Genomic DNA, 19471 nt, shown 5'->3' with positions numbered 1-19471 from the left:
GGCATCACGTGACGATGCAGCGCGGCGGATAAACTACAACTCCCAGTGGTCCGCGCGGCCCGCCGGCGTTACGCAGCTTTCGTTGATTGGTCGCTGGGGATATTTGAAAGGAGGGGCTGGCGCGGAAACGAAGGTTACATTTTGGGTGCTTGGCGGAGTACTCAGCCTGGCGGGTAAGTCTTAGACCTGGAAAGGTGGGCACCTCTGGGGCGGCAAGGAGGAACTCGTGAACTTGTGTACGCACCAAGGTGAATGGGGTTCCCAACACTGTCTTGAGGAAGAGGCGGGGGCGGCTCTGCCAGGGAGGGTCGGAGGTCTCGGGACGCCCTGGTACGTGTTGAAGGGCTCTGTGGGCATTGGGGTGGTGGGACGGGTAGAGTGAGTCCAGGGATCTGCCGCCTAGAAGGAAAAGCGGAAGTTTCGGTTTATAGTGGGAGCCTGGCGTCCTGACCTCGGCTTTCTTCCTTTAAGATTTCTAATAAGATTCTTTGCTCCTCTTCATTTAACTCCATTACGAATCTTCTCCGCCCTCTCTAATCCGTCTCCTTTCCCCAGCGCCATGAGGAGCTTTAAAGGAGTCAACTTTGGGACTCTGCTAAGCAGCCCGAAGGAAGCTGAAGAATTGCTGCCTGACTTGAAGGTGTGGATGCTGTCTGGCTCTACATACACCTGGCTTTCCAAGCTGAGCTGTTTTGTTTCTGCCTTATTGGAAGAGACAGATTAGTAGCAACTCCATTTGTAGTTCCTTTCCTTATCTCTTTCCCTTTGTCTATTCACATCTTCCTCTCCTCCTAGGAGTTCCTGTCCAAACTTCCAGCCAGTTTTCCCAGCTGCAAATTTGATGCGGAGAGAAGACATACTTGTGATGCCATCCTGAGGGCTTGCAACCAGCAGTTGACTGCCAAGCTGGCTTGCCGCAGGCACCTGGAGAGCCTGCTGGAGCTGGCAGAGCTGGCTTGCAATGGCTACTTGGTGTCCAACCCCCAGTGCCCACCCCTCTACCTGGAACGAATTCTCTTCATCTTTCTGCGGAATGTTGCTGCTCAGGGAATCCCAGAGGCCACACTCCGATTAGCTCAACCCCTCCATGCCTGTTTGCTGCAGTGTTCTCGACAAGCTGCTCCCCAAGACTATGAGGCTGTGGTTCGGGGCAGCTTTTCTCTGCTTTGGAAAGGGGCAGAAGCCCTGGTGGAGCCACGAGCTGCATACTCAGCTCGACTGAAGGCCTTGAGCTTTCTAGTATTGTTAGAGGATGAAAGTATCCCTTGTGAGGTCCCCCACTTTGCTTCTCCAACAGCCTGTCGAGTGGTAGCTGCCCATCAGCTATTTGATGCCAGTGGGCATGGTTTGAATGAAGCAGATGCTGACTTCCTAGATGACCTGCTCTCTAGGCATGTGATTAGACTCTTGGTGGGTGAGGAAGGGGACTCACCTGGTCCTCTTTCTCCCCAGAGGGCCCTCTGTCTCTTGGAGCTCACCCTGGAACACTGTCGTCGCCTCTGTTGGAGCCACCTCCATGCCAAGGCCACTAGGGCTGTGGAGAAGGCCCAAGATTACCTAAGGAACACCAACCTGGCTCCCAGCCTCCAGATATGCCAGCTGGGGGTAAAAACGCTGCAGGTCCAGGAGGGAGGACCCCAGGCAGTGGCCAAGCTTCTGATCAAGGCATCAGCTATTCTGAACAGCAGTATGGAGGCACCATCACCCCCACTGCGGGCATTGTATGACAGCTGCCAGTTCTTCCTCTCAGGCCTGGAGCGGGGTAGCAAGAGGCGCTATGAACCTGATGCTATTCTGAGCCTCTTTGCTCTTCTTGGCGGGTACTGCTCCCTCATTCGACAGCTTCAGGATGGTGTGAGTTACAAGGTCCTGGAGATAGGGTGCGAATATGGCTCTAAGCCCTGGCTCCCTCCCTGGACTATGCAGCCTAGTGTATCCCGAGAGGGCAGTGGTCCCTCCTGATGTCCTTCCTGCTCTCTGGGTTGTGTCAATTCTCTAGGGCTCTGGGTCGGTCTTTACCTTGGAGCCCACACTTTATCTCTGTTCCTCAAACTAACCTTCCCCTTCCTTCCTCAGGTCTGTGGGGACTCCTCCAAGCAGCAGCAGTCTTTGGTTCAGATGCAATTTCAGGGACTTCACCTCTATACTGCAGTGGTTTATGACTTTGCCCAAGGCTGCCAGGTACCATCTGGGAATCAAAAAGCCTGGACATGTCCTAGGATCTGGGGTTGTTCGACTGCCCTCAGTAGAGCTTTGGGATGGCTGTGGCTTTAGGTGTGGGGTGGGTGGGTGTCACGTACCTATTATGTCTCCTCTCACCCTCAGCCCTTCTTGTCCCTTCAGGTAGCTGACTTGGCTGACCTTGCCCAGCTAGTGGAAAGTTGTAAATCTACTGTTTGCTGGATGCTGGAGGCCTTAGAGGGCCTGTCAGGCCAAGAGCTGACTGACTACCTGGGGATGACTGGTTAGTGCCCTGGAGCCCAGCTACAAGGTTCTTGGGAGGGTCATCACTCATTAGGCAGGCATATAGCACTTGCTGGATGGTTCTGACCGCTGTGGGGGCTCCTTATGGTTCTAGGAGGGAGTGAAAAAGATGTGTATAAGTATCAGTTACTCTATATTTAACAGCAGAAAAGAAGTGATGAAACTAACTTGTAATAGCAGATACTAATTTTTCCTCATTGATTTTGAAATCTGGTTTGGTATTTGTTTCATGAAAACGTTTGTACTTGATGTGCAACTTTATGACCTTTCTATATATTTAAATTTTAAAGAACATTTACAATATAATTTTTTAAAAACCAGATGAAACATTTACCTGGTTCAAAATTCAGTTTGCTCAAAAGAACATACAGTGAAAAGCTCTCCCACTCCTAATTCTAGTTACCCAAGTCTGCCTCTGCAGAGGCAGTAATATGATCAGTTTCTTATATATCCTTCTGGAGATATACTATGTTTTTATTAACTAACATACATATATACTTCGCTCCCCCCTTTTAATTAAAATACACTTACAGAAAAGTACTAAAATCATAAAAGTACAGCTTGATGGATTTTTTTTTACAAAGTGAACATACTTTGTAACCAACATCTAGGTCAAGTAATAGCATCATTTAGACTCCGTGGGCCCCCTTCTATTCACTAACCCCCAAGAGCAACCACTGTCCAACCAGCATAGATTAGTTTTGCCTATTTTTGTATTTTATAATAAATTTCCCTCTCAGTTTACAAAAGGCATGGCCCTTTAGTTTAAATCATTTACACCTATTGAGTTCAGTCATTGGAAGGTTTTGGAGAGCTTGTTATATTCATGTTTTCAGTGGTTGAACCGTGTCATAGAGATGAAAATATCAGCAGTAGTCAAAAATTATTAGTATGAAAATTCTTCCCACAGAGTATTGAAAACTGACTTCTTCTTCCAGTCATCTGTATCTACTATGTGCTACTGTAATAAACAGTACAATAATTGAATTGTCTACATATTAGAAAGTGATCGGAAGTATGGGGGAAAGAACAGGGAGAGCAGGATAAGGGAATTAAGATTACAAAGTGGGTGAGGGGGGCAAGTTACCATTTAAAACAGGATGGTCAGGGTAAGCTTCATTGAGAGGATGCATGAGCAAAACAGAAGATGTGATGGAGTTGGCCATGTAGACACCTGGGAAAGGACATCCCTGTCTGAGGAAATAGCCAGTGCCCAGGCCTTAAACTAGGAGATGGTTTGGTGTGTTCAAGGAATAGCAAGGAGGCTATGTGGCTTCAGTAGAATGAGGGAAGAAGAGGGAGGAAAGGGACAGGCCAGAGTATTTTCCTAAAATGCTGACCTTTGAAGTGAGATGAAGACAGAGATTGGAATGTGAGGAGAGATGAGCCCTGTTTGGGAATGAGGACTCTGCTTTTGTAAAACGAGTGCAGAAGGCCTGGCTAGGATGGAGGGCATGGGCTAACTTGGAGCAGGAAGGGGAGTGCTACTCCTTTCTCATTCCCTAGCAACAGGAGAGTGCAGTGGGAACCATTCCTGTGGCCAACTGTTCTTTCTCTCTTGCAGCCTCTTACACTAGTAACTTGGCCTACAGTTTCTATAGTCACAAGCTCTATGCCGAGGCCTGTGCCATCTCCGAGCCCTTCTGTCAGTACCTGGGCTTGGCGAAGCCAAGTACCTATCCTGAAGTGCCTCCTGAGAAGGTATGAGGATGGGGCGGGAGGTTATGTTGGGGGAAGGAAGGAGCTTGAGTAGCATGAAAGGGCCTGGCCAAGACCCTGCTTTGGAGTACGGTGTTAGGAGCTACATATTGGCACCATTACTTCTCAGACCTCACCTGTACTGTCATTTACTTAATGTTTTTATTTATTTATTTATCTATTTATTTATTTATCTATCTATTTATTTATTTATTTATTTATAAAAGAGGACGAAGGGAGAGAGGAGAGAGACATTGATGTGACAAAGATACATAGATTGGTTGCCTCCCATACACCAGGGATTGAGCTTTTAACCTAGGTATGTGCCCTGACTGGGAATTGAACCCGAGATCATCTGGTACATGGTACAACGCTCGAACCGAGCCACACCGGCCAGGGCAAATTTTTTTTTTTTTTTTACTCACTTTTTATACTTAGTTTTGTCCCAAGCCAGTGGTTCCCAGCTTCGCTGCACATTAGTCACCTGAGTGAACTTAAGAACAAAATTCTAATGCCTGCCCTAAGCTAATTACATCCGATTGCATCAGAGTCTGTGGTGCTGGGGCTCAGGCATCTGGATATTTAAAGTGTTCTCCTAAGTCAGTGGTCGGCAAACTGTGGCTCTGTTGACTAATGAGTTTGCCGACCACTGTCCTAAGTGGTCCTTTGGACAACCAAAGGGAGTCCCACTGTCTTAAAGCAAGAATACCCATGAAATGAAGGGTTGGCTGGATTGGCAGGCAAGGTGGATCATAGAGGGCCTTGAGTTTCATCATGAGGTACATGGATTTCAGTGGAGGCATGATAGCAGATTTGGTGTCTTGGATTTCTCTGGCATCACTGTGATGAATAAACGGAGTGCAAGGACAATACCGGGCACCCAAGTTGCCCTAGTAGCCTAGGCCGGAGAGGGTGGGTGTCGGAACTGAAGTAGCTTCCCAAGGGATAGATAGAACTGATGGGTGAAAGAAGTCAAGGCTTAACCTGGTAAATGATTGGCGGTGGGAAAGGGAGAAGGAAGAGTCAGCTGATTTATGGGAGGATTATAGGAGGAAGAGGAGGTTTTCAGGGTGAAGACTGAGTATGTGGGTGGGTTGGATTGAAGCCTCAAGTTGAGAGCACCCAGGGTATTTAGTTCTTAGGTGTCTCCTGCTTTAGGGCAGGGGTGTTGGTCAGAGAACCCCACCCACCACCACCAGCTGATATATGTACCTGTAGCTGCATGTCCTCTCCCACTGCGTATTCATTGGGTCCCCTCTCCAATTTGGTCTGTTCTCTTTCTCTGGTCAGTTGCACAGGTGCTTCCGGCTACATGTAGAGAGTTTGAAGAAACTAGGTAAACAGGCCCATGGATGCAAGATGGTGACTTTGTGGCTGGCAGCCCTACGGCCCTGTGGCCCCAAACACATGGCTGAGCCAGTCACCTTCTGGGTCCGGGTTAAGATGGATGCAGCCAGAGCTGGAGACAAGGAGCTACAGCTGAGGTGAGTTGCAGGGAGGTAGACAACCACGTTTGCCCTATGGCTAGGGCTGGCTTTTTGTATTCATGGTTATGTTCATCCTTATGTCTGAAAAAGGCACTGATTCCTCCATTATTGTTCACTGAGTGTCTGCTGTGTGCCAGGCACTGTGCTCGGTACTGGGGAAACGGTGGTTACAGGTAGTGTTCTTGCTTTCATGACTAGAAACTTACTGAGCTCTCAGCACGCCAAAGCTGGGACTCCTTGGCCTGGGGTAGAGGCTCCATGCTTCACGGGTTCCCCAGGTGCTGAGCCCACCCTCTTTCAGAACTCTGCGAGATAGCCTGAGCGGCTGGGACCCGGAGACCCTGTCCTTCCTGCTCAGGGAGGAGCTGCAGGCCTACAAGGCAGTGCGGGCTGACACAGGGCAGGAACGGTTCAATGTCATCTGTGACCTGCTGGAGCTGAGCCCCGAGGAGACACCAGCTGGGACCTGGGCTCGAGCCACCCATCTGGTGGAATTAGCTCAGGTGCTCTGCTACCATGACTTTGCCCAGCAGACTGACTGGTAAGGGGGAAAGGTGGGAAGCCCACTCTTGTTTCTTGCCCTGGGTCTTCTGACTTTGTGGAGCCTGTTTCCCTCTCTATGTCCCTGAGCACCCCCTTCTGTTTGTGGCCATGGGAGCTCATTTGGAGGGTGAGGCCAGCAATCCTGCAGAAGGCTCCAATTAGGTGCACCCTCTCCCAGCTCTGCCCTGGATGCAATCCGGGAAGCCCTACAGCTTCTGGAATCAGTGAGGCCTGAGGCTCAGGCTGAAGACCAGCTCCTGGATGATAAAGCACAGGCCCTCCTGTGGCTCTACATCTGTACCCTGGAGGCCAAAATGCAGGAAGTATGTGGGGCTGAGCAGCACTGGGTACAGGAATTGTGCTCCCTGGATGCCCGTAAGCTAGCACCGGCCTTGTTTTTTCTTACCCTGATCTCTCATCCAGGGTATTGAGCGAGATCGGAGAGCCCAGGCTCCTAGTAACCTGGAGGAATTTGAAGTCAATGACTTGAACTATGAAGATAAACTCCAGGAAGATCGTTTCCTATACAGTAACATTGCCTTCAACCTGGCTGCAGATGCTGGTAAGGACCATGGTCATAGTGTGCTGGGATAGTCTCCTCTGTGGCTTCCTAAGAGCCAACCGGGTACCCCAGGTGTGGGGGAGGCTGGCCCTGTAGGCTGGGAGATGAGTGGGCAAAAAGAGCAGAGGGTGTTATAGAGAAGGTGGCATTCTCCCCAGATGGCCCATGCTGAGAGAGTGGCTGGTCCCTTTCTTCTGACTTATAGCTCAGTCCAAATGCCTGGACCAAGCCCTGGCCCTGTGGAAGGAGGTGCTTACAAAGGGGCAGGCCCCCGCTGTGCGGTGTCTCCAGCAGACAGCAGCCTCGCTGCAGATCCTAGCGGCCCTCTATCAGCTGGTGGCAAAGGTAATGGGGCAGGGCATTGACCCAGAGCAGAAACCCAGTGCTTTCACTTTCTTTGGTCTATGTATCTGCTGAGAAGCCAAGGAACCCAGTGTGGGCTCTATCACAGGCCTCTCTGAGTTTAAATCCAAACTCCATCATTTATTAGTGCATGGCCTTAGGCAAATTACTTAACCTACTAAGGCCAAGTTTCGTTATTTCTAAAATGAAGGTAATAATAACAACTACCTCATAACATTGTTAGCATTTGATGAGATAATGCATGGGAGATGTTGCACATAAACAGAATACTCAAATGTAAACCATAATTATTATATTATTAGATAATTGGAGACCATAAATGCCTGAAAAATACATACATGCCTGTAGACACAGTTCTATATATTTACATGCATTATCAGAAGGTTTTACAGATTCCCTGAAGCTCTTCCTTGGATCCCACATTAGAAGTGTGGGCCCCACATTAGGAGCCCCTGAAAAAGAACATGGCCCTTAAAGGATCTTTGTTATTGTGGGTCTTTAGGCTCTATTTCTAGCACAGGGAACCTGGGAATCTTCCTCAGCCCTAGATTTGAGTCTTGGCTCTACCATGTACCTATTATGTGAATGTAGACAACTTAACCTATGTGATTCTTAGTTTCCTTGTCTGTTAAATTGGGATTAGAATTGCTATGAAGATAAAATGAGTTGATGCTTGTAGACCTCTTGGCACAGTGCTTGACACATAGTAAGTACTCAGTAAATCCTGGCTATTGATGATGACTGGAGTCTAGGCTTTGAAACAGAAGTGGGTAGGATGGTTTGCAGGCTCCCTCGCTGCTCTCATCTCAGGCTCCCTGAGAAGGGCTGATGATTGCTCTGTCTGGGTAGCCACATTCCAGCCAGAGGTCAGACCAAGGTTCCAAAGGGCTCAGAAGCAGAGGGTAGAAATAGAGGCTTGAGCAGGAACTGGGTAAACTTGCTGCTATTGGCCAAACAGCCCCTGCAGGCTCTGGAGGTCCTCCTACTTGTACGGATCGTCTCCCAGAGACTGGAGGACCACGCGAAGGCAGCTGGCTCCTCCTGCCATGTCACCCAACTTCTGCTGACACTCGGTTGTCCCAGCTATGCCCAGGTGAGTGCCCAGCCTGTCTAGCCTGGGGGTTGCAGGGGAGACATGGCTGTAGTAACCCATCTTTTCTCTTAGAAGATAGGATACTAAAGGGGCCGCTTCGCTGCCTTCTACCACCACTTTAAGCTGGAGGCTCATAAAGTGTGGAGTGGTTGGGAGGCAGGCATCTAGCTCCTTCTCACTGCAAAACCAATTGTTCATTGAGTCTAATAGAATCTGCATCAGGAATATGATGCCAGTCCTATATTTCATTAATTTATGTTGCCCTGGTTGATCCTCCTTCACTTAGGACTGTTACCACGTCCCCTAGCTGGTCTCCTTGCCTCCATTTTCTCCCTTTTCCACATTTGCTACTCTCATGGTCTTTTTAGGAACAGATCTGATCTTAATCTCTTTCCTGCTTAAAGGATTTTAATTTGGCTTCTCCATTACCTAAAGGATACTGTCCAGACCCTTCACCTTCTGTATTCTGATTCATATTTTTTCTTGCCACTTTCTACCATGAATCTTATGCCCATCTATCCCAGTTACTTTATATTCCTTGCATGTGCCACTCTGTCTTTGGTTGTATTAGTTTCTCCACCCTAAATGCACCTTCTCCCCCCGACCCGCTTATTTTCATTCAGTAAACCTACTTTCTTTTCAAGGCCTAGCTCAATTCTTCGCTTCTTCGTAAAGCATTTCACATGTTCTTCAAGGGCAGAATCAACCCCTTTCCCTGAGTCCCCATAGCACTAATGGCATTATATCACGATTATATTGGAGTGCCTGTGAGCCTACTGCATTGCAAGCTATTGGTTGGAAGGTCCTACTTACTCCTTATTCATTTGTCTTTCTAACATAGTGGTTAACCGAAAGGTACTCAATGAACATTTTAGTGAGTGAATAACTCCTATGTAGATTATAATATTTGAAATGATATTTAATTAGACATGTTTGACATTTGCTTGCGGATGCTTTAATCCACTTTAATTTGAAGGCTCAGGCTGCCTCTCCTCACCAGTATGCTTGCAAACCCCCTGATTGCTCCCTTAGTTACAACTGGAAGAGGCGGAATCAAGTCTGAAGCTTCTGGATCATACCACTGACACGTACCTGCTCCTTTCCCTGACCTGTGACCTGCTGAGAAGTCAACTTTTCTATGCTTACCACAAGGTATTCCTCACTTTCGTATACCCAAAGGTCCTGGGTATTAGAAGGATTTTCAGATTTTCTAGATCTTTGTCTGGCTTCTGAGAATTCCCTGGAGCTAAGAATATTCCTGACCCTGAGAAGCAATGCTGTTTCCTAGCTTTGCCTTCCAAAGAATTGTTCACCAGTGTTCCCCCAATAGAGATATTTTCCTTTTCCTTTTTCTCCAGTTTCCTCAGGGCAAGGAGGAAAGTCCCCCTGAATAGGAACTGGGATGACACTGAAGCCCTAGCCTGAAATCCAGTGGGATCCAAAAACACCGACAGTTTCTCCTAAACTAGCTGTGTGACTTTTCCAAGTCTTATGCCCACTCATGTTATAGTTTGTTGTTTTTTATAGCTCTTATCATTCTTAACAGCAGGGGGTTGGGCCAGATGATCTCCAGGGGCATCTCAAGCTCTGACTTGCCAATCTGACCTCACTGCTCTCCTCTGGCCCCCCTCCTTCTTCAGGTGACAGAGGGCGCCTCTCTGTTGCTGGCTGTGCTTCAGGATCCTGCCCTCCAAAAGTCATCCAAGGCCTGGTACTTGCTGCGTGTCCAGGCCCTGCAGCTGGTGGCAGTCTACCTTAGCCTCTCATCAGATAGCCTCTCAGCCTCCCTGTGGAAGCAACTCTGTGCCCAAGGTGAAAAAATAGGGTGAATGACCCTCCTTGGTTGATGTGTGTGGTTTGTGCACTGTCATCTCTTCTCAGCCCTTGTCCCCTCTGCTGTCCAGCTATGTGGATGAGCCTAACCAGAAGCTGTACAGAATAGGCCTGGGATAGCAAATGAGTTTCAGTTCTCCTACTGACTCTAATCGATTGCTAGTGACTGCCTGGAATACTATACCAACAATGTTTCTGAGACCCCATGTAGTCTCAGGGAGTTCTGTGATTGATTAGCTCTTCCTGCCTTAGGTGCATATGGAAAAGAGTAGCAGCATGCTTTGCATTTGCTATCTTAGTAGTTGAAGGTGGTGAAGTTCAGGCCACATCATCTTTCTTATCCCCTCTTCCCTCACTTGCACAGGCTGGCAGACACCTGAGACAGCACTCATCGACTCCCACAAGCTTCTCCGAAGTATCGTCCTCTTGCTCATGGGCAGTGATGTACTCTCAACTCAAAAAGCAGCTGTGGAGACACCTTTTCTGGACTATGGTGAGTCCGAGGAGGAGAGCAAAGGTCCTGTAGGAATAAACAGGCGAGATGGTGGGGTTGGTAGTTTTGTCTCCAGAGGATCCAGGCTATGACTGAGTGATCATGGTCTGGTCTCTCTCCTTTACTACAGGTGAAAATCTGGTACAAAAATGGCAGGTGCTTACAGAGGTGCTGAGCTGCTCCGAGAAGCTGGTTTCCCACCTGGGCCGCCTGGGCAGTGTGAGCGAAGCCAAGGCCTTTTGCTTGGAGGCCCTGAAACTTACAACGAAGTTACAGTTACCGCGCCAGTGAGTACAGGGACCAAGAGGATGCCAGTTCTGGAACCGGAGTGCCTGTGCCCTTGACTATGGGTTCCTAAACTATTCCACAGATTAATAACATGTTATGTGTGGAGGGGTTGGTGGAACCCCTCCCGTGGCTAAATAAGTGGAAAATGCTGGGTTAATCAAGATTTGACTTCTTTTATTTCCTATAGGACTTCTCATGTCCTCCAATATGCTAATACACATTATAGATCTCCAAATGGGAGATCTAGTGTACAGTCTTTCCCTAAATCTCTTTGCCCACAGGATCCTTCTTTTGAATAATGCAGTTTGGGAAATCCTGTCCTCACACACAAGGAGGAGTTGGTTTGAGGGCAGCGTAGAAGGCTTTCCCCAGGGAGCCAGAGGCTGGAAAAGACTGTGATGGCTCTGCCTTGGAGCAGGAAGACTCCAGGAAGGCAAAGGATTCCACTAATTGGTTATTATCTCCTCTCCCAACAAGGTGTGCTCTATTCCTGGTGCTGAAGGGAGAGCTGGAGCTGGCACGCAATGACATTGACCTCTGTCAGTCGGATCTGCGGCAGGTTCTGTTCTTGCTTGAGTCTTGCACAGGTGAGCAGCCATGCCCATGCCCATGGGCTATGGTAAGAGGGACACATACACTATTAACAAGTCTTTATGTGTCAGGGTTTGGTTTCCTTCTAAATCAGAGACTTCTGGACCCAGGGCAAAACTCCCTTTACTTCAGTCAGACCATTGGTGCCCCTCCTTCGGATAACCTGTCCAGGACTAACCCTCTTTGGTTCTAGTTTTCAGTATCATCTAATACATTTGGGCTATTTATAGTTAAATGGAATTTAAAATTCAGTTCCTCAGTCACTTACCACATTTCACACATTCAGTAGCCACATGTATCTAGTGACTATTGTATTAGACAGTACAAATGTAGTGTCCCCAGGAGGCTTAAGCTAATAATAAAATACTGTATTTATGATTTTTTTTTCTTATCAACCACTTTTATCTCTAGTAATTCATTTGTCCCACACAATACCCTGAAAAGTCAGTTGGGAACATAGATTTTTTTTTCATTTGTAAAATGAGAAAGTTGAGAAATTCAATGTTTTAGGCCAGAATCACAGGGCTAGTCAGGGGCAGAAGCCAGGATTAAGAGTTGGGCCTCCTGGTGCTGGCCTCTTTCCTGATTCACACAGTCTTCTGAGCTGCAAATAATGGGGGCTTTGTCGGCTGTGTTGAAAGGAAAGAAAACATTAGGGATTTTATTAAAACAAAAAAATAAACCATACTAATATTTAGTATGTTAGTACAGTAATATATGAGTAATTAGTAAGTAATTAACACACATATCAGGGAGTTGGACCCTGGGGTAGCTCGAGAAGCACTTGGCATCATGTCTCCTAGTTTTATCATTCTTGTTCTGCTCTCTCCTCAGAGTTTTGTGGACCAGCCCAGCCCCCAGGCTCTGTGAAGAAAGTCCACTTGCAGAAGGGGAAGCAGCAGGCCCCGGTCCCCTGTCCTCTAGAACTCCCAGAGGAAGAGCCCTTCCTAAGAGGCCCTGTTCTGGAGCTGGTGGCCACTGTGGCCAAGGATCCTGGTCCCATAGCATCTTCTACTAACTCCTCCCCAATCCTGAAAATGAAGCCCCAACCCAGCCCTGGCTTCCTGACCCATTTGCCCACCTGTGACTGCTCACTCTGTGCCAGCCCTGTCCTCTCAGCAGTCTGTCTACGCTGGGTGTTGGTCACAGCCGGGGTGAGACTGGCCATGGGCCATCAGGCCCAGGGTCTGAATCTCCTGCAGGTTGTGCTGAAGGGTTGCCCTGCAGCCACTGAACGCCTCGGCCAGGTCCTGCAAGCTTCCCTGAATCACAAAGTACCTCCCTACCCCGACTCTCGCCTCTTTGATGAGATCTTGGCTCAGGCATATACACAGCTGGCACAGGAGGGGTTGAACCAGCCATCAAACAGCCTGGGGAAGGTCCTAGAGTCAGGGCTGAAGTTTGTGGCAGCACGGATACCCCAACTGGAGCCCTGGCGAGCCAGCCTGCTCTTGATGCAGGCCCTTACAAAGTTGGCTGGCCTTAGCTGCTGCACTACCCAACTTTTTGCAAGCTCCTGGGGCTGGCAGCCACCATCAATAAAGACTCCCCCAGGCTCAGAGCCCACTAAGCTTCGGAAGCAAACACATTCTAGACGGGGGCGCCAACAGGCAGTCTCTGCTGCCTTGCCCCTCCATAATACCTCTCGGAAAGGTCGGGAAGGTGGAGGAACACCATGCACACCTAAGCCCCCTGGCCGGCTTAGGCAGGCTGGCCCTCGAGTCCCTTTCACTGTGTTTGAGGAAGTGTGTCCTACAAAGAGCAAACCTGAGGTTCCCAAGGCCCCCAAGGTACAACAGAGAGTCCAGACGCGCCTGAAGGTGAGGTGGGATCGTGGCTGGGCAGTGTTGGTGTTGGATGGGGATGGTTCTAGAGGAGAGTTCTATAGAGCAGGGTCCCTTATGGAATAGCTTCCCAGGGCCTGGTGGCACCTTGAGCTCTCCTGTTATCTGCAGGACCCCTATATCTCCCACAGGAAGAACTAGTTCCAAGTCTACCTTTGTTTTGAACAGAAGGCACTTTCCTTAACTTGAGCATTCCTTTCCCCTTTCACCCTTCCTCCTTGTCTTCTAGTGCCCCTCATCTCCCGGTTTCTACACCCAGGAATTATTGCCCCTGATTGAATGTGGCAGTATTTGTGGGAGGTTAATTCTTAAATCTTCCCCAATGGCCTCTGTGTTGGTGTTGCCACAGCGCCATCTGCTGTCAGATGATGTCTTGTCACTGAAGGCCCCTTGGCCCTTCTCTCCCACCCATCCCAGGTGAACTTCAGTGATGACAGTGACTTGGAAGACCCGGTTGAGGGACGGCTTGCAGAGGAGCCCAAGAAACGGAGCACTGCTTCTCGGGGGCGAGGCTGGGGCCAGGCTAGGAAGGGCCCAAGTGTGAAGACTAATGTGGTGGCTGATCCAGGTAGTGCCCTTGGGCACTCTGGCCACAGTGGCAGGACCCGGAGGGCCAAGAAGGTGGCGTCAGGATATGGTGAGGAGCTGGGCCCTGAGATTATGCGGACCATCCCTGAGGAGGAACTGACTGACAACCAGATGGAAATGAGCTTTGAGATCCTCAGGGGCTCTGATGGGGAAGACTCAGCCTCAGGTATGATGGCAAAGGTGGGAGGTAGAGATGCATATGTTTTGGGGAGGCTGCCCTGGGACCAAAGCACAAGAAACTAATTTGGCACAATAACTAGTGCCAAAAGACAGTCTTTCGTTGGCTCTAGACTGGATCCTAGAAGGGAAAACAAAGGGGATGGTAAGAGCAGGGAGCTCTGTAGAAAAGTCATGTTCTCCCCAGATGGGAAGACACCAGCTCCAGGGCCTGACACAGCCGTAGGGGAATGTGAACTGTTGAGACGGGATTCCAGCAAAGAGGAGCTGCCCATCCTATGCCCAAGCAAGAAGACAGACAAGGATCTTGGTTCTCGGCGCCAACGTCCTGCAGCCCCTATAGCCATTGGTGAGGTCTGGTCACTTGTAGAGGGCTGAGCCTTTAGGTTTCTTGATCCTAGTGCTTTTCCAATCTGTCCTTGGTTCTGGCTTTGGATCCCCACCTGGATCTGGTAGCCTTTGAACCTGGGTTTGAATTCCAGCACTCTCTGCTACCTGTATGCAAGTCACTCAACCTCTCTGAGCTTTTGACTTAACTGTCAAGTGGGTTTGGGGAGGATGGGGCAAGTTCATGCATGTAAGTTACATAGGACCCTACTTGGCACATTGCCCTTTGTAAATGGTAGCTGCTACTTTCCAAGTGGGAGATGATATAGGGACCTTGGCAGGTTCCTGTCAGCTAGGAAGTAGGGGACTCATCTATAGCAAGTGTCGACCTTCGTCTAGGTGTCTCTACCGTGGACTCCATCTGTGACTCACTGAGCGTTGCTTTCCGTGGGGTCAGTCACTGCCCTCCTAGTGGACTCTACGCTCACCTCTGCCGCTTCCTGGCCTTGTGCCTAGGCCACCAGGATCCCTATGCCACTGCCTACCTTGTCACCGAGTCTGTCTCTATCACCTGTCGCCACCAGCTGCTCACCCACATCCACAGGCAGCTCAAGTGAGTGTCTACCATCCCGAAGACTTGTGCTGGGGCCGATTCGGGGGCGGGGGGGGCGGTGTGTGTCTAGACTTTGAAGGAGGGAGAACTCACCCATACTTGTGTTGCTTGCAGCAAAGCCCAGAAGCACCAATCACTGGAAATAGCAGACCAGCTGCAGGGGCTGAGCCTCCAGGAGAAGCCTGGTGGTATCCCTCTGGCCCGCCTCCGGCACCTCTTTTCCTTCAGAACTTTGGGATCTGGCCATTTCCCCCAGGCTGAGAAGGAGAGTTTCCAGGAGTGCCTGTCTCTGATCCCCAGTGGTATGGTGGCTCTCCTGTCCTTTTATTCATCTTCTTACTGAAAGGTGGGGTGAAGGTGTTTAAGGCATTAGTTAGCTCACATAGATTTATGATCCTTATGGAAGGACATGTCATACCTTTTCATTGATTAGTCATTTTGTTATTCTCACCAAACAGACATACCCTAAATCTGGAAGTCTTTTTTTTTTTAATTTTTTTATTGATTTCAGAGAGCAGGGAGGGGAGAGAGAGAGAGAGAGAAACATCAGTGATGAGAGAGATTCATTGACCGGTTGCCTCTTGCAGGCCCCCTACTAGGGACTGAGCCTGCAACTTGGGCATGTGCCCTGACTGGGAATCAAACCTAGACCTCTTGGTTCATAGATTGACACTCAACTACTGAGCAACACTGGCTGGGCTGGAAGTCTTTTTTTTTTTTTTTTTTTAACCTCAACTTTGACTTACCAACAAATTCAATGTCTTTATTTAGGGGTAAGTCCAAATGTCCACAGGCTCCCTACGCTAGCATGAAACATTTGTTCATTTCTGTAAGGGACCCAAAGAAGTATAAGACATGGTCTCTGTTCCCAGGGAGCTCTTAGGGCAAGTGAGAGCACCTTGGACTCCACGGACCAGGGGAGACTTCTTAGAGTGGTCTTGAGTGCTAGATAGGGTTTGAGTGCAGAAGACATTGAAGGGAATTCCTTGTAACAGCTGAAATGATTCTGGGTATATTCTGTGTCAGAGGTGACTGTGTGTGTGTTGGCCCTGGCCTCCCTCCAGCCTGGAACGGTGGGCAACACCCTCCTGCTGACTCGGCTGGAAAAAGACAATCCCCCCGTCACTGTGCAGATCCCAACTGCCCAGAACAAGGTACGCTTCCTGGGCCAGGGAGCAAAATTGGGCTGTGGTAGGCTTCTGGTCAGAATGCTCACATTCTGTGGCTGGGGGATAGAGAGATGGTGATCACGTGGACAAGCAGAAATCTCACAACCCAACCCATCTCCCAAAGCTTCCTCTGAGCTCAGCCCTGAAAGAATTTGATGCCATCCAGAAGGAACAGAAAGAGAACAGCAGCTGTACTGACAAGCGAGAATGGTGGACAGGGCGGCTTGAACTGGACCATAGGATGGAGGTGTGTGCCCCCAAGGTGGAGTGTGGTCAGGCCTGACCTATGAATGACCGGGGGGTGCCAATGTCTTCTTTCTCAGGGGTACCCTGTCAGTGCTCAGGTACCTCGAATCCTTTCTGGAATTGTAGGCCTAAATAAAAAATTATGTTACATGGGAAGGACTTTAAACAAGAGCCCAAAACCTGAAGGGGCTGTGGCAATGGAACATTTAAAGGTATACACAGGAAAAAGGACTTAAGCCCATGTGTCAGCTTCCCAGCTTTAGCTTTCATTGCCTACCTGTTTATAGTGATATGTAACAGATTCTTATTTATACTCCCCCAGAGTCTCACCAAATGAAAAATGTTTCTAGTTTCTTGCCTTTTTATTAACAGATACGTAAGACAAATACACACATTGGAAAACCCATTTCCTCGTCTCCAGAATGTCGGTGCCTGTGGGGAAAGAAACTTCGCTTCATCTCTGACTGAAGGTCCTATTCTTCTGCACTCAGGTTCTCATCACTTCCCTAGAAAAGGATGTGCTGGGCTGCTGGAGGGGGCTGTTGCTGCCACTCAGTGAGGACCCGGGCCCTGCCCAGGAGGCCTCCCACCTACAAGAGTTGCTGCAGGAATGTGGCTGGAAATATCCTGATCCCACTCTGTTGAAAGTAAGTGGAGAAATCAGGGAAGGGAAAGAAGCTAGATTTAATTCCTTCCCACCTGCCACTGTAAGTAGAAATGGAAGCTATGGCACTCACCACTGTTCCCTTACAGATCATGCTCAGTGGTGCCAGTACCCTCACCCCTCAAGACATTCAGGCCCTGGCCTATGGGCTGTGCCCCGCCCAGCCAGAGCGAGCCCAAGAACTCCTGAGTGAGGCAATAGGACGTCTTCAGGGGCAGACAATACCAAGCAGTAGGCACCTTGTCTTAGTGCTGGACAAGGTAAGGAGCTAAGGGCCAGAGAGGCAGTGCCTGGTGGGCAGTGGGCACCAACTCACCCTCTTCTGAGGGACCGTAACCTCTGAGTGCTTTTTGCCCAGGATCTGCAGAAGCTGCCATGGGAGAGCATGCCCAGCCTCCGGGCACTGCCTGTCACGCGGCTGCCCTCCTTCCGTTTCCTACTCAGCTACGCCATCATCAAAGAGGTAGGATTCAGGGAGTGATTGGTGGCTATTGGGAAGATAGGAGAGGGTCTTAGGAATGGATCAGTCATGAAATGGGGCTTAGAGTTTGTTGGGGCCAGACCAGGATCCTGATCACCAGTGTCTCCTCCTCAGTCTGGGGCCTCACCAGTGCTGAGCCAAGGGGTGGATTCTCGCAGTGCCTTCTACGTTCTGAATCCTCACAATAACCTGTCAAGCACCGAGGAGCAATTTCGAGCCACTTTTAGCAGGTCAGGAGGATAAGAGTAAGAAACAGAGTGGGGAGGGGTAGCAACAACGTATAGGGACAACATGTCCTTTTCTCAAGAATCAGATGTTGCAGCCAACCTTCTCATTAGTATTCCCTCTGCCAATTTGCCACATGACCCTTTTTCTTTTCTTTTAATTAATATATTTTTACTGATTTAAGAGAGGAAGAGAGAGGTAGAGAGATAGAAACATCAATGATAAGAGAGAATCATTGATTGGCTGCCTCCTGCACGCCCCACACTGGGGATTGAGCTCGCAATCTGGGCATGTGCCCTTGACCGGAATCGAACCCGGGACCCTTTAGTCCGCAGGCCGATGCTCTATCTATCCACTGAGCCAAACCGGCTAGGGCATGACCCTTATTCTTACTCCTACCTTTTTCCTGCAGTGAATCTGGCTGGAAAGGAGTGGTTGGGGAGGTGCCGAGCCCGTTACAAATGCAAGAGGCCCTGATGGAGCGTGACTTATATATGTGAGTGCTTAGGGTGGGGAGGTAGGGAAGCAGTTGCAGAGAAGGGTATTGCTTTGGTTTGCTTTGGGGTTTTAAAGCCCCTGGCTGACTCAGGGCACCTCTGGAGACAGCAGAGGCCGAATATAGCTAGATCAAACTCATCTCACCTTCTGCTTTAGCTATGCAGGGCACGGGGCTGGTGCCCGCTTCCTGGATGGGCAGGCTGTCCTGAGGCTGAACTGTCGGGCAGTGGCACTGCTGTTTGGCTGCAGCAGTGCAGCCCTGGCTGTGCATGGAAACCTGGAGGGGGCTGGCATCGTGCTCAAGTATATCATGGCTGGCTGGTGAGTCTTGAGGGGCAAGGCCCATCCTAGGTCCCAACCCTAGGTTTTTTCCTAGGTCTGAAGTTTAAATCCTTCCTCCTTTGTGCCCCACCTTCCTCCCATCCTAGTTCCAAGGGACTTCCTCATTAGCTCAATCTTCTCTACTCACCCACCACCACCATTAATTGTATTTTCCTATGTATTCTGTTTTAGAGTCCTTTGTTTTTCTTCTTTTTTTTTCCAGTCCCCTGTTTCTGGGTAACCTCTGGGACGTGACTGACCGTGACATTGACCGCTACACGGAGGCGCTGCTGCAGGGCTGGCTTGGAGGAGGCCCAGGAGCCCCTCTTCTCTACTATGTCAACCAGGCCCGCCAGGCTCCCCGACTCAAGTATCTTATTGGGGCTGCACCTGTAGCCTATGGCTTGCCTGTCTCCCTGCGGTGACCCCTTGGAGCTGTCCTATCGCTGATAGAAGCCATGTGACTGTTCTACCTCCCATACTTAGATTTAACCCTCAGGATAAATATTTTTAAGTGATTTCCCCAATATTTTATATGAAACATTTCCTTTTAACTTAACCTTAATATAATAAAGATTTATGACTTAAACCCAGTTTTGTGTAGTTCATTTGAAAACATTTGAGGACAAGACTATTGCCCCCTCCCACTATGTGGTACGACTATAAATAGAACAGCTTGAAGCAGTTCCTCTGAGAGCATTGGGAAGAAAGGCAAGACCACAGGACAAAACTGGGCCTGGCTTGGCCTCAGCAGAAAAGGCTAAAGGGGCATCAAGATGCCCTAAGTGGGGACAGAGTTGTCAAGAAGGGTAGAGATAGACCCATTGAGAGTCTTGACCAGATACCATCACATCTGTCCTGTCTTTGCCCTCAGGTGTGGGAG

At 49.2% G+C, this 19471-nt stretch overlaps 1 protein-coding gene across 1 annotated transcript; it reads left to right on the top strand.

Annotated features, from left to right (window-relative positions):
- Positions 1-559: 559 nt before the first annotated feature.
- ESPL1 (extra spindle pole bodies like 1, separase) lies at positions 560-19173 on the top strand (the record flags this gene model as incomplete). The annotated part of the gene is made up of 30 exons (XM_080662054.1): positions 560-640; positions 796-1854; positions 2077-2181; positions 2344-2464; positions 4049-4185; positions 5473-5666; positions 5971-6210; positions 6391-6535; positions 6636-6774; positions 6980-7119; positions 8096-8230; positions 9263-9382; positions 9871-10042; positions 10428-10556; positions 10687-10843; positions 11322-11431; positions 12270-13255; positions 13697-14033; positions 14232-14393; positions 14771-14984; positions 15099-15286; positions 16011-16138; positions 16278-16400; positions 16891-17046; positions 17153-17323; positions 17422-17526; positions 17659-17774; positions 18182-18265; positions 18424-18588; positions 18812-19173. 30 exons carry the CDS (start codon positions 560-562, stop codon positions 19011-19013), a joined length of 6321 nt encoding a protein of 2106 aa, XP_080518180.1. The 3' UTR covers positions 19014-19173.
- Positions 19174-19471: the final 298 nt, after the last annotated feature.

This window comes from Plecotus auritus, assembly GCF_963455305.1.
Source record: "Plecotus auritus genome assembly, chromosome: 3".
NCBI classification, from domain to species: domain Eukaryota; kingdom Metazoa; phylum Chordata; class Mammalia; order Chiroptera; family Vespertilionidae; genus Plecotus; species Plecotus auritus.
This window is presented reverse-complemented; position numbering and strand designations above follow the sequence as displayed.